Genomic DNA, 15803 nt, shown 5'->3' with positions numbered 1-15803 from the left:
TGATTCCTGGCCGATGGCACCTTCATTCGGTTTTGGGGATCAAAACAGACCCTGAATTGGCATTCTTATTGGACAGGTAAGCTTACATAACTGCAAAGCATGTTAAATATAGTGCTATAAGGATTGATCTGTGTAATTTTAGCTAACTTGATCTTGCCTGCTAATGCTGATGAATTGCAAGCTACCTTGCTTCGTAACTTTCAAATAATTTCAACGATCTTCTCTTTATACTAAAAGTCAGGTATGCTGATTCACAGTAACTGACAATCAATGTTCATCTGTAATTATTGAGCAAGGTAAACTACAATAACACATGAAATGAATGCTAGACAATGTTCAAGATAATGCAAAAAGACCCATTCATTAGTGTAATGTAACTTGGTTATACAGAACATTTATACAATTATTATAAAACAATAGCTCATCGATATATCAAAATGACAGTTGTGATGGAATCACATCAATAATAAATTGTGTCAACATATTTATAATGTACAATCTATTTTATAAACGGCTACTGTCATCTTCCACCAAATTTAGCTAACAGCAATCGATAATGCTGGCTAGCTAGCTAACGCCGACATTGACTGCATTTATATGATAGCCTATGTATCATGCAAAGAAAATGGATTACTTCAAACTACAGTCTCGCATAGTCAGACCTATATCCACGCTTTGTTTTAGCCCTGTTCCAGCACTGGAGAGTCAAATATAATATACAGTCTCAAAGTATAATAATCATAACTGTGTAATTTTAATTATGCTACCTCATCTGTCAGCACGATGTCGGTGAATCACATTCAGTCTCTTTGTACGTTACGTCATTGTTTTAGTCGATGCTCGCTCGCGTACCTATGGAGTGTGTGCATGAGCGCGAGCATGAGCAACAGGTAGCTGGCTTCAGTTCACTTAACGTCCACAGGTGTCATTAATAACAAGGGTTTCTGAATCTAACATACTACACCTTTAAGTTTGCTGAAAATAAAAGCAGTTGAAAGTGAGAGGACGTTTCTTTTTTTGCTGAGTTTATTGAATCTATAAAAAGTAAAACGTTAACACCTAATTTTTATAGAGCTAAATTATTCTGACACTGCGACTGAATTGGGACTCTTTTCATCAGGCTCTTGTTAATTCAAGTTCAGTCATCTCTTGGAAATTTGAGGGCAAACAAAACCAGTTATATATATAATTTTTTTTTTATTTTTTTATTTTTTTATTTTTTTAACAGTCAAAGACCATAGAAGAGAACTGATTTTACACAGAAGGAAAACTAGCATTGTCCATAATTCACGAAGTTCCAGGCTTTAAAGCCGTTTATTATATTTTGCATTTGGCCTTATGACAATTTACCATAGCTTTTAAAAGTTTAACAGTGGTATTTGTAACAAGACCATGGTAACTTCAGGTAAAAACAAGCATGGATCATAACTACCATGATTAGATGTAACATGATTTCCACACAACAAACTATGGTACTTTTGTAATGAAAAACAGTAATCTTAACACTTTTAAAAACTATAAATACTAAATTTATAAACTGCCATAGTTGTAACAAAAATGAAAGAAATTCCCTTACTCCCTGAATGTTGCTAAATTGAATAGAGCTATAGTAGTAATATAATTTTTATTATGAATATATTTCTGCCTAACATACTATACATATTTTACAGTTTGTGTTAGTATAGTAAATTCATAGTATTTTTTTTTTTAAAAGATGGTGATACATGAAAAGTCTGATAATTTCTCTGTCACAGTGTTTTCTGAACGACAATGCTGTGTAGAATGTCGGGCAGTTTAATGCAGTTTCAAACTAGTTTACTAACCAAGGGTTTTAATAGAGGTTTGCAATTCTGTGCCGGATTCAAATAGTTTCCGAGACTCGTGCTGTGCTTCTCATTATTTCTCAGGGTGCTGTAATGATTTACGATGCATGGTTGAGAGCATCGTAAATCCGTTTAAAAACCTCACACAGAAACACGCCCTCCCGTTCTAGGAGCAGCATGACAGATGTAAACAAACATGGCTATAGGATCCGAAGTTTTTGTTGCTTCTCTGTATTCCGAGATGCGAAAGACATGGGTCAAACGCATTTGAGTGTGGTCTTGGGTGGGAAGACACAGCTAGTATTAGGGCTGGGTATCACCAGCCACTTCAAGTATAGACCTTATTCACACTAGTGCCATCTTTGATTTTTAACGAGAATGACAACGAGGCTGTGAGGGATAGACTTAATGTCTCTTCAATGGCACGAAAGGTATAAAGCTGTATAATGCTCCTAAATCACATCTGATTTTCCACAACTCATGTTGTCAGGAGTACTTTGTATACTTAATGTTCTTGGACAGATATTTTTCCAATGTTTTGTCCTCGGGATGATCCAAAAACACTTTAAACTGCAGTGCAGCCCATTGAAGAGACTGTAAGTCTATCCCTCACAGTCTCGTTGTCATTCCCATTAAAAAAAACAAAGATGGTGCTAGCGTGAATAAGGTCTACAGAACTTAAATATATAAGCATTGCGATATACTGTACATGTCGTGTTTCACAAAAAATTTTATATTTATCTTTCAGATAATGTAATTATTATACAGGGGACCTTCTAACTTGGTAAATTACACAAATATAAATTTTATAAATTGTCTTATCATTAGTTTCATCATTTATCATTAGCTTTTTAAAACTCAAATTCTATGTATTCCATCAATAAATATGATGTCTTAAAATTGTAGGGCTGCCCCAACCAAAGATTTTCCTAGTTGACTAGTAGTCGTTAGTTTAAGCCATTAGTTGACTAGTTGTCGCGCATTTATGATATTAATTTGGTAACACATATACATATATATATATATATATATATATATATATATATATATATATAAAAATTTATTTATTTATTTTGGGGGGCATCAGAAAATGGTTTGAGTTCCAGGGCTGAGAAAGAATGTTATAAGTAACATTGCTAACACCGTTATTAATACTAAACCGTAATAATGAGCCTTTAAAATATAAATTTGACAAGCGCACGCACAAAGCGAGCCACAGCGACACCGGTAAACGCCGTAATGATTCTGAATGTGTCGGAAAAACCAGCAAGGAGACTGTCTGAACATTTTATTAATTTATAGAGAAATGCACATTAGGGTTGTGCCGATAGACGATGATCTCAGGGGTAGATGATGGTCAGAGTGATCGCCAATAGCTGATGCCTTTGATGTCAAGACGATATTTGGCATGTTTTCCCATTAATGTATTTAATTATTATTATTATTATTAGGCTATTATTGTACACCTGTAGCACAAATGCTCGCAAGCGTGCTATATGGCCCTAAATCAGCACTACTGTGATTACCTATGGCACTCGGCATGTGGCTGATGTACGGCCATATTGCTTATATATATATTTTATCACTTCGTTATTTTAATTGCTTTTTTCATTTCGTTTGGAGTGCAATTTGAATGTATTTGATTTAAGCTTTTCATTTTTTAAATGCAAAATCACTAAAGCAAGAATATTCCCCGATCCCTCAGCCTGGGGGTTTGCTGATGTAATTGGATATTGCTAATATATCTCGTGAAGGAGGGAACAAAACTAATTTATTTCACACACATGATGTATTTTCCCAGACAACGAAATACCCGACCGGTAGAGAATGCACAGATGAAGTAGGTTCTTTGCCAGAGAGATGTTGCCCTTCACAAATGTTGTAAAGCCATCTTTCAAAAATTAGAACACCACACTTTTATTTATTTTTATTTTATCCCCTTTTCTCCCAATTTGGAATGCCCAGTTCCCACTACTTAGCAGGTCCTCGTGGTGGCGCGGTTACTCACCTCAATCCGGGTGGCGGAGGACAAGTTTCAGTTGCCTACGCTACCGAGACAGTCAATCTGCACATCTTATCACATGGCTCACTGTGCATGTCGCCAGATAAATTTTCCCATTTGGCCAATTTGTTTCTTAAAGGCCCAGGTATACTTCTTTTCGCGTGTTCCAGAAAGGCACGCACCTGGTCGAGCGAATACAAACACGTTTGATACATGCCCACTACAACTTTGTGATACTCTTTTAGTAGAGTCAATGGCCGGCACATGTGCCGACGATGCGTACAGACAATGACGCCAAGTATACTTTGGCCTTTACGGCTGCGAGGGTGCCGAGAAATGCCTGCTTGCACATGAAGGAACCATCTGAGACATATACTGTAAACAATCAATCACAGTTTTTGTTGTTACGTGCCATCACATTACTTCAATAATAGACCAGTGTGAAACACGTTGTTTTATTTAAATGGTCTGCTTAACAGATGCACAGGAGATCATAATGTTAAAGTCCTTGCGTGTTTCCCTCTCCCTCCTCAACGGTTCCTTGTAACTTTTAATTGTCTTGTCTAATGATAAAAAGGCAAATATCAATAAAACTTCATGTAAAAAAAATAAATATACCATCTGCAAATATGCGGATACCTTGTTTAAACAGATGTAATTCAAGAACCTCACAAAACTTGTGCAAATCCAGCATCCTGTGGAGCACTGATATAGCTTCCTCAAAAGCACATATTCAATCAGACTCTTTTTAACAGTTCCTTGTAACTTTGAACTGTCTTGTCGAATTATAGAAAGGCAAATATCAATATACTGTCTGCAAATATGCGGACATCGCAATTAAATACATGTAATTCACAAACCTCACCAAAATCCAGTGTTTTCTTCCTGTTGAGCGCTCATTTATTATCTTGCTCTGCATCTATCAGCCAGGATCAAAACTTAGTTCTTCTGATTTACAAATGTTGCATGACACTTAGTCCGTGAAAATCCAAGCAGGCAATCCGGGCCTTGTAAACTGTTTGCTGCTCGCTGGATCTGCACTAGTGTGGAGAGCAACTTCAAAGCGTTTCACATGCGATAAAACTACATGTTAAATTCTCTGTGTACTGTATGAACAATTGGTTTGAATCTGTCTTTTGTGAGAAACATGCCATCCATGTTTGCTACTACTGTGTTCACTGTTATTTCATTCTTCCTAATAACAATTACTTTGTGCAAATAAATTACTAAAATTAGGTGACTACACAGAAATCAGAAGAAACTGCCTTCTATTTTCCATTTAAAACGCAATCTTATTTTTAAGATTTCTTCTTACAAAGTTAGTTTTGTGTGAAATTGAGTAAATATACTGTAGTGCTAAATAAGATTTTATGAATGTTCTAGCAATTTTATGTATATATTATTTACTATATTAAAATTATGTGATATATCGGCATTATATCGGCCTATCGGCCACCCTGCTCTCTGGATATCTGCATCGGCAATTAAAAAATATATATATATATATATATACACACACAATTTATTATATCTCATATCGTTCAACAACTAAGTTGCATTGCAAAGGGTTGAGCATAGAATAAAAGTGTGATCTTAGGATTTTAAGAATTACAGTATAGAGTTCAAAAGGAAGATAAAGATTAAGCAGAAAATCTATATTTTTACATAATGCTCTAGTGCCAGAGTGTCCGCGAGAGAAACAGACTCAGTTTCAATCTCTCTCGCTCCTCATAATAGAGTCTCTGATTGCACTGACGAACGCAGCTCTGAGTTTGCATGTGTTTAGAAGACCTGCTACTTTTTCATTGAAATACTGGATATTATATGAAAGCACAAATAGTTAAATATAAATATAAACTGTAGGTCTATCAAACATGGTATAAACATTCTAGCAAAATTTCTACAGGTTAATACATTTCTATCATCGTCATACTTTGAAGTGGACAGGATAATGATAATACTACTCAAAGGCAAGAGGCATTTTCCCCAGCTAATCTATTTGTTTCTGTCCTAACAAATGCTTCTAGTCAACTAATTAATAGCCTCACTGAGATTTTTCAGCAAAATATGCATCTCACATCTACTTCATTATCCTGCAGCTAGAGACGATTTTCTTATTAATAAGCATCCCTTTTGTCAAGACACTAATCCTGTGCAGCTGGCAGGCATACAACAACAGGCTAGAAACAAGACTAGGAAATACAGGTTACAGTCTTCTGAGTCAGCCCTTTAATCATAGCTGCAGTCTTATTAAAAAGAGAACACAACCACCAGCCATTCCAAAACACACGTTAAACAATATGTTGGGATACCTGTGTTGCCTATTTGTGACTCTTCATTCCTGAGATTTGGTAGATGTTACTAGTTGTGATTTTCACTGACAAATTTACTAAACAGTTGTACTAAATGTGCTGAAATAGCATTGCAATGCTTGTATTGTCATCCGTTTCACCACAAAAATGCTTCCTTTTTATGTACTGTAAATTAGGGTCATAGATTGTGCCTTATTCACAAACTCAGCAATATTTGCAAGGCACAATGAACATTGGCGTCTTTTGCACCCAGAAAGCAGGCGGTAAATAATTATATATATATTTAAGAATGTTTGTGTTTATTTTGTAAGAAATTATGGCAATCATAATTCAAATTATGCATTTTAATCAATATCGGGATACTTTCAGATGTGTGGTGTAATCTAGTGCACATTCTCCATTTTAAAGAACCAGTTCATGTGCCTGGATCACAGTGGTGGAGCGATGCTGTACAGTCCCAGCAAAGTATGCCAAATCGCAGTAGTCATCCATCAAATTATGAATGTTAACATATATCAGGGCATATATCCAAACTTGGTGTAATCAAGTGCCTGTTCAGCATTTTAAAGAACTAATTCATGTGTCTGGATCACAGTGGTGTACAGTCCCAGAAAAGTATGCTAGATCGCAGTAGTCTGCTGCATCCTCCACAACAAAACATTTAGAAAGGTAAGCGATAGCATAGTTCTAGGAGGAAGATCTCAAGATTAATTTATCAGGCATCACATCCAATCACAATACAGCCTCCGCTTTATACACCTGCCAAGTGCCTCTCATTGTTTGCATACTTCTGTGTTTTCACCCCCCATCCCACCACATCTCAGGATATGACTGTTTAAGCAGCATCGGAGCACTGAACCGTAGGATGGGACTTACACCAAATTATATAATGCTGCGTTCCATTGAAGTCGGATGTAGGATATTCCTACTTGATATCGCCGATCTCTGACCATAAAGGCATTCCATTGCCAGAAGCCCGGAAAATGACGTGTAAGGAAACAAAACTGCAACACTCCTGTTAGCTTAGCAGGTGTTTGACTGTCACCAGAGACGTCTCCTAGCAACTCAACTGATAAACAATGCTGCAATGCTAGCATTTGTGCTACAGGTGCACACTTATCAAAAGAGTGTATAATAAACCATGTTTTATACACCTGCTTCAGTAGGCATTTGTTAAACAAGCTTTAATATCATGCAATGCAGGACCTTTGACTCATTTATTGACATTACTTAATAAAAGTGAATGTTTATCACTTACTTTGTATATCTCCCCAGGTGCAGACGTTTGTGTAACACCACGCACCTGCATCTCAGGAGTTAAAAATTTCCGCACAAGTTTCCCAGTTGGAATTCCGACATCAAGTTGCGTTTCATTGCACATTTCCTAGTAGGAAGTTGGAAAATCCAACTTTCCTAGTTGAATGGAATGTAGCATAAGTACCTTTTCATTCTTATTACTCCGACAATCTCTTTCTTAGTCTTTCTGATAGAACTGGCCTGCAAGCTGGGGAATAGTGCCGTGCAAATTGCATTCAGAACATACTGTATGTTTGGGCGTGTGTGCACTGTTACTTAATTTGCATGATCAGGTCCTTCAACAACATTCTTAATGAATTCCCCCTCATCAAAATTATCAGCATTGTTATAACTCAATATTATGACAATGAAGCATGTAAGTGATGACGTGACACAGCAAACTAAAGAGTCTGGAGGAGACAAGCAGTGTCTCTATCCCTTCAATAGGTCTGATTGGTAGACAGATGAGTTGGACAGGTTGCCTGGGGAGAGGCAATTCATCTTGCATGACAAAGGGTCAACTTCAAACTCAAAGAGTATGTTTAAATAATGGCAAAGTACAACTATCTTATTCCATTAGGCTTACCCTCTGGAGAAATACAAGAACATTGAAAAGGATGTGGCCATCCTGACACTGTTGATGATCACAGTGCTTCTGACTGTAAGCTCTTACATTCAAAAGGGAAATGTGCAGTGAATGTAAACAAGTTGCATGCTTTCAGGAGAAGACCCATTATGCTCTCAAGGCCAATGTGGGGGGTCTTTAGTCATGCCCTATCTGTAGGAGCTGTCTTTCATTGCAGATCAGGCATAACATTTACAGTGGCGCTACTAGTACCTGCTAACATGATTAACATATTACTCAATGATCTGATGTGGCATGCCATGCCACCAATTATTGCTGGAATAAGTGTATATGAAAGCAGAGAGTTAAATGATCTTCTCGCACTCGGCTAAAACATTTTTTAATACGAACTTTGTCCCTTTTTAAATAATTTTGTGATGCTTTTCTTACTACATTTCAAAACGCAACAGTGACCTGGGCGGAAGCACCACTTTAAAGTTAAAAACATTTTAATTATCGACTTCTTACATTAACCTACATCAACATTCATTGATCAACTGGAGTCACATGGATAATGTTAATGCTGCCTAAATGTGACTTTTGGACCGCCAAAGTGCTGTCACCCGTTAACTTGCATTATAAGGACCTGATAGAGCTCTATCTTTTCTAAAAATCTTTGTGTTCTGCTGAAGAAAGGCAGTCATACACATCTGGGATGGCATCAGGGTAAGTGAATGAGATAAATGTAATTTTTGGGTGAAATATTCCTTTAAGCTCTGAAATCAACACTGCGAGTATTACCATTAAAACTTTGAAATAAGCTGAATCTACTCATACCTAAAATAACCAAGTCTGTCACTGAGTAAATGCAGCATTTACAATTAGAAAGAACTACTGTATAGAACTCATATTTTGTTTGCTGTGTTCTGTGCACAGTAATATATAAAATTAGATACAGTATCAGAGCACACTAAAGATGAGTAACATCTAAATCTGAATTCACAGTGTTGTCAGCCATTATTTCAGGTTTGTTTGTCATAAGGATGAGGAGATGCACAGGGGCCTAAACACTACCAATGCCACATCCCAGCCCTAATAAATAAAACAAGACTACAAAACAAACCTATTTCTTTCCAGTTGATTTGGTTTCACAAGGAAGCAGCACTGAAACCAAAGCAGAGCACTCAACACAGGTGCAACATTACGGATTAACAAACAAGACATTCCTGGAGAGCTCACAGCATCTCAGGTTTGCTGATGTATTCCCGAGACTTGATCTTTATACCTTGTTTCTTGTCTGTCACGCCTGTAACTGGAAGCAGAGGAGACATACTTGTCCTGGCCCAATTTATTTCCCAAGTACATCAGTATCAACCGCAGATGAACGCTGTCTGGATTACAAATGGAATCGCATGACTGACTGGCATTGTCGTCAAAACATGCGCAATTGTATTAGACAGTGGCTGACGCATGACACTATAAGCAGATCTGACCTTCTGTTGCTTCTATATGTTCAAAGCATGAATCATGGAACAGTGAACTCTAAACAACACTCCCTTGTTGATCACATTTTAAAAATTAACTAACAATTGGCAGGGCATAATTCATAACTAATAACTTAAAATTCATAAGACTTCTACAAGTGAAAATCCCTTTCTGGAGTCCCTCATTTCCAAGCTTTTGTCATATACCATGTAAGATTATGGTCACGTCACATGGTGCATCCTTTGGGAGCCAGATAAACATATGATGACTTCAGAATGATGTTGCCTTTGTTCTTATGGTTTCACAAAAGGAATCATTCAGTCCTCAAGAACAGATCAAAGATATATCGCTTCTTTTCTGTTGGCTGTCAATTTAATACGCTTAGGCACACTATTGTACGTCTTCACAAGTTAGTGTTGCATGACTGTTTAGCAGAGCATCAACAGGAAGTAGATTCATCTCACGGAGATAAAAACTGGTTAAAGCATTTCATTAAAGAATGAGAGGCACAGCTGTGGTGTGCAGATAAAAAAAAAAGAGAGAGACAAATCTTTTAATATGAATTCAGACCATGAACCCAGCCATTCTTTCATCAAGCTCTTTGGAAACTGCAAGAGACAAGGGAATAAACCTGAAATTATCTAGAACGGGAAGACTTATTCCTGGAAAACAAGCAACAATTAGGAAATTGAAATCTAAGCCCAACCATAAACCCCTCAAACAAACTAAAGCGATACTGAACCAGCCAAAAGAAAAACAAGTTCAAATGTGAATATAGGGTATAGTCTACCATACGTTTTGTATGTCGGTAAACAATTACTGTAAATACACAACTTTAAATCTTTCTACAAGAAAAAAATATATTATATATATATATATATACACACACTATTTAAATTTTCAGCCTGACTTAAATAATTTAAAAGAGCTGTCCATGTGATAACTTGTTGGGTAAAATGAGCCTCTAGTATCTATAGTTGTTTTGTAAAGTGCATCTTTTGTCACGGTTTGCCTCAAGCTTTAGTTGTGCTCCCACCTTGCGGTCAGTTGCTTTGCTTGATTTAAAAGTGTATGTTGTGTTCACTTGAGGAAATACAACAGAAAGCATCTTAAATTAAGTCAAAAAGGCACGTTTAACACTTCTGTTATCCGTCAGGGTTGGAGACAGCAACACAGCAAGAACTTCAAGCGTTAATTTCGGTTGTTTTCCAGCTCTGTGCTATCCTCTTAGCGTATGTGTGTGGAATTAGCAATTAAGAAGACTTCTAAAATCCACTGCAGCACAATATCCAAACAAATAAAATCCACTACTGCGGTCATTCACAACATCCAAACGTGAATTTGCTATCAAACATGTATGCAGTTATTGTACTCAACCAGACTTACCTTCTGAAATAAGTATATACAGCAACAGAGTTTCCAACCAAGACCGTATTCCGGACATTGTAGTTTCCCCAAATAAATCCCGTTTGCGATGATAAATAAAGGTGCTCCTCCAAAATATCTTCCGACCGGCGTCTACAGTCCAGCGTCGAATTCCCGGCGAGAATCGGTTTGATTGTGAGGCTTGTGAACTTTGTATAGCGCTATTAAGTCAATTACGGAATACCAAACCAGTTCAGATTAAGAGTAAAAAAATAAATAAAAAAAAGACCATGTCAAGCAGCGAACGAAAGCGAAGTCTCTTTTACAATGACGAGAGCCTTCGACAGGGAAAAGTTACAGGTGTCCGGGCTCAGGTGTCTCGATTCCCAGGCGTATCTCTTGCGCCGAGTAATCCACACGACATGGACAGTACGTGTTGTCGTCTACGCAGAGATTTTAATTCAAACTATAATCCTGTGAATGTGCGAAATCTGTATAGAACGCCAGAATTGGTTTCGCAATAGCACAATACCAGCGTCGTCCTTTACGCGCGAGACAGATCCAGAGAGCTCGTGAGTTTAATAATCTACAATAGCATCGCCGTTTATGGGGACAAACAACAATTACACGATGAGTTCGTGTAATTATAGTATTGGGTAGTAAATATAGACTTCTTATTAGTATTGTTATCCCAGTAACCTTGACTTAAAATTCGTATTTTGTGGTGAATGGATAAGATCCGCTTTCCCGACGCATGCTCGATCCACTGAAGTCCTGCTATGTTAAACCGGACTGTGGCACAACAATGCGTGAAAATAAATGTCCACTCCGAGGAAAAGTGCTTTATTTCTCAATGAAGTCCAAAGGATGACTTGAAATTCTTCTCCGACGGAGCTGAAGTGCTGTGACAATCACTCACGGACAAACCATCGCGTAATATTGGTACGAAGCATATCGTTCTCGTTTTAAAACATCCGAGGACTTGAAAAATAAAGGCTACAGTGTTTTTGACAATGCAGCACCTCCAGTCTGTAAAACAGGAGTCCGCGGAGGTGCACTGCTTCTTCCAAAGTACAGATTTATACAATTTCCCCCCTGATTAGGTCACAGAGTCGCGTTCAGCTGGACATGCAGTCAGGACGTGTAGTTGAAGAACCGTGTGAATTCACTGAACCCGCTAAATCTCAGGTTCACAGTGGTCACATGACACAAGTCTTTACTATGGGACCGCTCTGACGTTTTCACACGTCTGTCATTTACTAATGAATTACACGAAAGCATAACAAGTTAGATGAACTTATTTTTTAAGACAATTACGAACAGTTAACTCCCAAAACGTTTTGAAATGTCATATACTTCCCGTTATATGATATAGCGGGACTAAAGGCACACCTTAAGGAAAATGTGCTTTTTTTTTCTGGTCACAGAGTGTATCAAGATTGAGAGTGATTTATTATTATTATTATTATTATTATTATTATTATTATTATTATTAATTTTTTATTTATTTTATTTTATTTTTATTTTTATTGATGGAGCAATGTAATTTGTCTGAAAACAAATTAATAATAACGGAAGGTTGTTTTGAATAAAATTCTTTAAAAAAGGTATATATATATATATATATATAAAATGTATTTATTTATTTATTTTTACTTATGCAAATACCTTTGAGACAGCAAGATGCCTTTTTGAGTACCAAATTAAAATAGTACATATTCAAAATAACCACTTCAGAAAAGGGTGCACCATTTTCTGTTAATTTCAATTACATTTGGCATCTCAAGTATTCTTTAAACAAATTAATCTCCATTGTGACTGGATCAGTCAATGTCAGCCAACCTTGAACAATCTTCATAATAAACCTTTTCGCCCCACTTAAGAAAAACAATGCAGTTTATGGGGGCCTTTCAGTGGGCTTTTTACCTCAAACACTATCATTTCACATTTTATTAAAAAACATTTGAATGAATCACCTTGAACAAAACTAAAGTGAAAAATATGTATTTTCTTTCAAATTTAATGTGACAGTTTCAGGAATTAGCTATATACATTTGCAACATTTAAAAAATACAACATTACATTGCAAAAATAAAATAAAAAATATTAAAGTATATTCAATACCAATTTGAGGGAGGGGCCTTTAGCCCCAATGTACCATACTAAATGATGATTCTCAATCTGATTACTGTAATTTAGTCTACTGCTTAAAAATAGTGTCAAAATAAGTTTATATGAAAACATGATACCTTATTTCTTTCTTTTGGACAATGTTCTGAACAGATAAGGTGAGAATAACCCATACACACATCGGTAGCTATGTTAATAGCAAACTGGGTTGGAAAAGTATAAATGTATTATTACATTTAAACACTCAGTAGAACCTAGAGTTGGTTTTAGGTGCAGGATGAACAGGGCAGTGATGTTGAATTCTAGTTGTTTCCTGTAATCTAGTTTTAATCCAAGATTTCTGGATCGACTGTGTGTGTGTGTGTGTGTGTGTGACAAGCGCTAATGTAAACAGACTTGACTGCTTGCATAATTGCACTCAATCAGCATGTTTTCACTGTGAGTATATGAGTTTTAAACTGTTATCATTGTGCTTTTGTGATAGTGTGGCTGTCTGTCTCAGAAAACAAACATATTATATGCCTGAAAAGAGTTGATGTTTGTGTGAATGAAAACTGCATCTGCACCTAATCAGCAGACGTGGCTGCGTGCATGGGAAGATCGCATTTATAAATGATGGCTGTGCATATACAAGCTGTGAACTGTTATCATGGAACTTTACACACACACACACACACACACACACAGGGGCGGGTTTACAATTTCTGAAGACCAAGCAACCAACCAATTTTGAAAAACTATGCTTAAAAAATGACATAAAATGTATCCTATCAGTTGTTGTAGTCAAGTACATTCAAAATGTTTAATGAAATAAAAATCTAGTTAAAGATAATTAATGCATGTTTTCCAGTTTTTCCACAATACAATGACATTTTTTTTTTTTTTATTTATTTTTTTTTTGTGAATAGGGTGTGCAAAACTACTGCACCCAGTAACATTTTGGAATTCCATTGTTACGGAATATATTAATATTATAACCCAACAATGATTTATTGTTGTCCAGTTTTTCATTATAATATGATACAGTATTATTATAATACAGACATCTGAGGCCCCATGCAATTGCGTGGTTTGCGTGGTGGTTAAAACCGCTACTGCACACACACACACACACACACACAATGTCTGAGAAGTCAAACAGTGCATATAGGCAAATCGGACTGCTGATATTATTTGTTCATTTGTTTTTTATATGTATAAAACAAAATAAATAAAACAAATACAGTACAGCAGACATAACCCATTTGTTCACGTTTATTATCTACAGTATTTTATTTTATATATATATATATTTTTTATGACAAGAAATCAAAAACTAAAATAAAATAAATAAATAAATACTCCTATACACTCTGCCTACATCTGCCGGCTGTGCAGTGTCACGTGTAGGGAATTTAGACCCTACTCCTGAAAAGGTTAAGGTCATGTAGCCTACATACGGTAGTTTCCTAGGGGAGGAAAGTCCTAATTTGCCCACATTGCCATGAATTTGATACTTTTATACATCCTGTCAGATTTTTTGCATTCATTCTTGTAATGGTTTCACTAATTGTAGGAAACCTAGACTCTCACAGCTGCTGTTAGCCTATTTGTGTCCATTGAGTGTATATAATTACATAATAAATCAGCACAGAGCTTTAATAGTTACATTATTTCATTGCTGTAATTTAAAGGATTTTTGCTTATGCATAATACAAATATTATAATGCATTACCACAACAGTAACTCCCATATGTTTAACAGACAATAAAAAAAGAAAAATATAAATTTGACAATGCAAAATATAACCACTGTAATAAAAACTATCCTCCTGTTCTCTCATTGAGAGTAGCCTATGCTAAATGCATGCTCACACATTAAATCTGCGGTTTATGTATTGACTACTAAAAACGTATGAAGAATTCTCCATTTCAACCAAAACATGTATTGCTCTGGGGAGCTTTTGGCCCCAGCATTCCAGCAATGTTTTGTTTAATGTAACTGCACCAATGATGGCTTTATTTGCAATGCGAGACTGCATACATATTGGTTTCTTGTGCAACTAGGGATAATCTTCCTGTATAGTGCAGTCCCCTTGTAGTACACACTGTTACTTCTGGGTAGGACTGGAATTTAGACGACTCAAATTGATTCATATCTCAATAAATTTTATTATACCTTCTTCCTTCCTCCCAGCAATTTATATCTAAGGTTACAGCATAACATTAGTATCCTTTGACTGCTTGTCTTGCCACAAGGGTACAAAGCAAAGGGAAATAATGGATGTCACTCATGAAACTGGAAATAGTCGAGGGTAAGATGCAGCTTGACTCTAAAGGGTTGCAGACACAGTCTAAATAAATAAGGCAACTGTTTTTGCATGCAGAGGCTACATGGTGTAATATATTCATGAACCAAGCAAAAAGGTGCCAAACTGTCAGCATTAGTTCCAGCAGCATTTAACACATCACATGGAGAAGTCAATTGTGTCAAATTCTTCTTCTTTTTTTATTTTTTTTTTTTTTTTTTTATTGCTTTGATTTCTGTCTCAAAGAAGAGAGGCATGGATACACTTAGTTTGTTTTGATTCCCTGAATGTGCCTGTTTTCTCTCTCCTTCAAGCTCACACATCATAATTGCATCAAATTTGGTTTGTAAAATAGCATCATGCACACTACAGACCATGAAAGTTTTTCGACTCGCTTTTTCCTTATTTTTGCTCTGTGCAAAGTTCATAAATCACAACTGATAAATAATTACAAATATTTTCTTTTCCACTGAATTTTTATTTTTTTTATTTTTTATTTTTTTTAAAGACATGCTGTAGTTGTTAAAGATCACAATCA

At 36.2% G+C, this 15803-nt stretch overlaps 1 protein-coding gene across 1 annotated transcript in view; it reads right to left on the bottom strand.

The window, feature by feature from the left end:
* Positions 1 to 10993, bottom strand: part of LOC127439839 (transmembrane protein 132E) — a 549732-nt gene extending 538739 nt beyond the window's left edge. The window contains exon 1 of the mRNA XM_051696075.1: positions 10870 to 10993. Within this exon, the coding sequence (XP_051552035.1) occupies positions 10870 to 10927 (58 nt within the window). The 5' untranslated portion in view covers positions 10928 to 10993. The remainder of the gene's footprint in view (positions 1 to 10869) is intronic.
* Positions 10994 to 15803: the final 4810 nt, after the last annotated feature.

This window comes from Myxocyprinus asiaticus, chromosome 4, assembly GCF_019703515.2.
Source record: "Myxocyprinus asiaticus isolate MX2 ecotype Aquarium Trade chromosome 4, UBuf_Myxa_2, whole genome shotgun sequence".
NCBI classification, from domain to species: domain Eukaryota; kingdom Metazoa; phylum Chordata; class Actinopteri; order Cypriniformes; family Catostomidae; genus Myxocyprinus; species Myxocyprinus asiaticus.
Note: the sequence above shows the minus strand (reverse complement) of the source record. Positions and strands in the feature narration are given on the sequence as shown.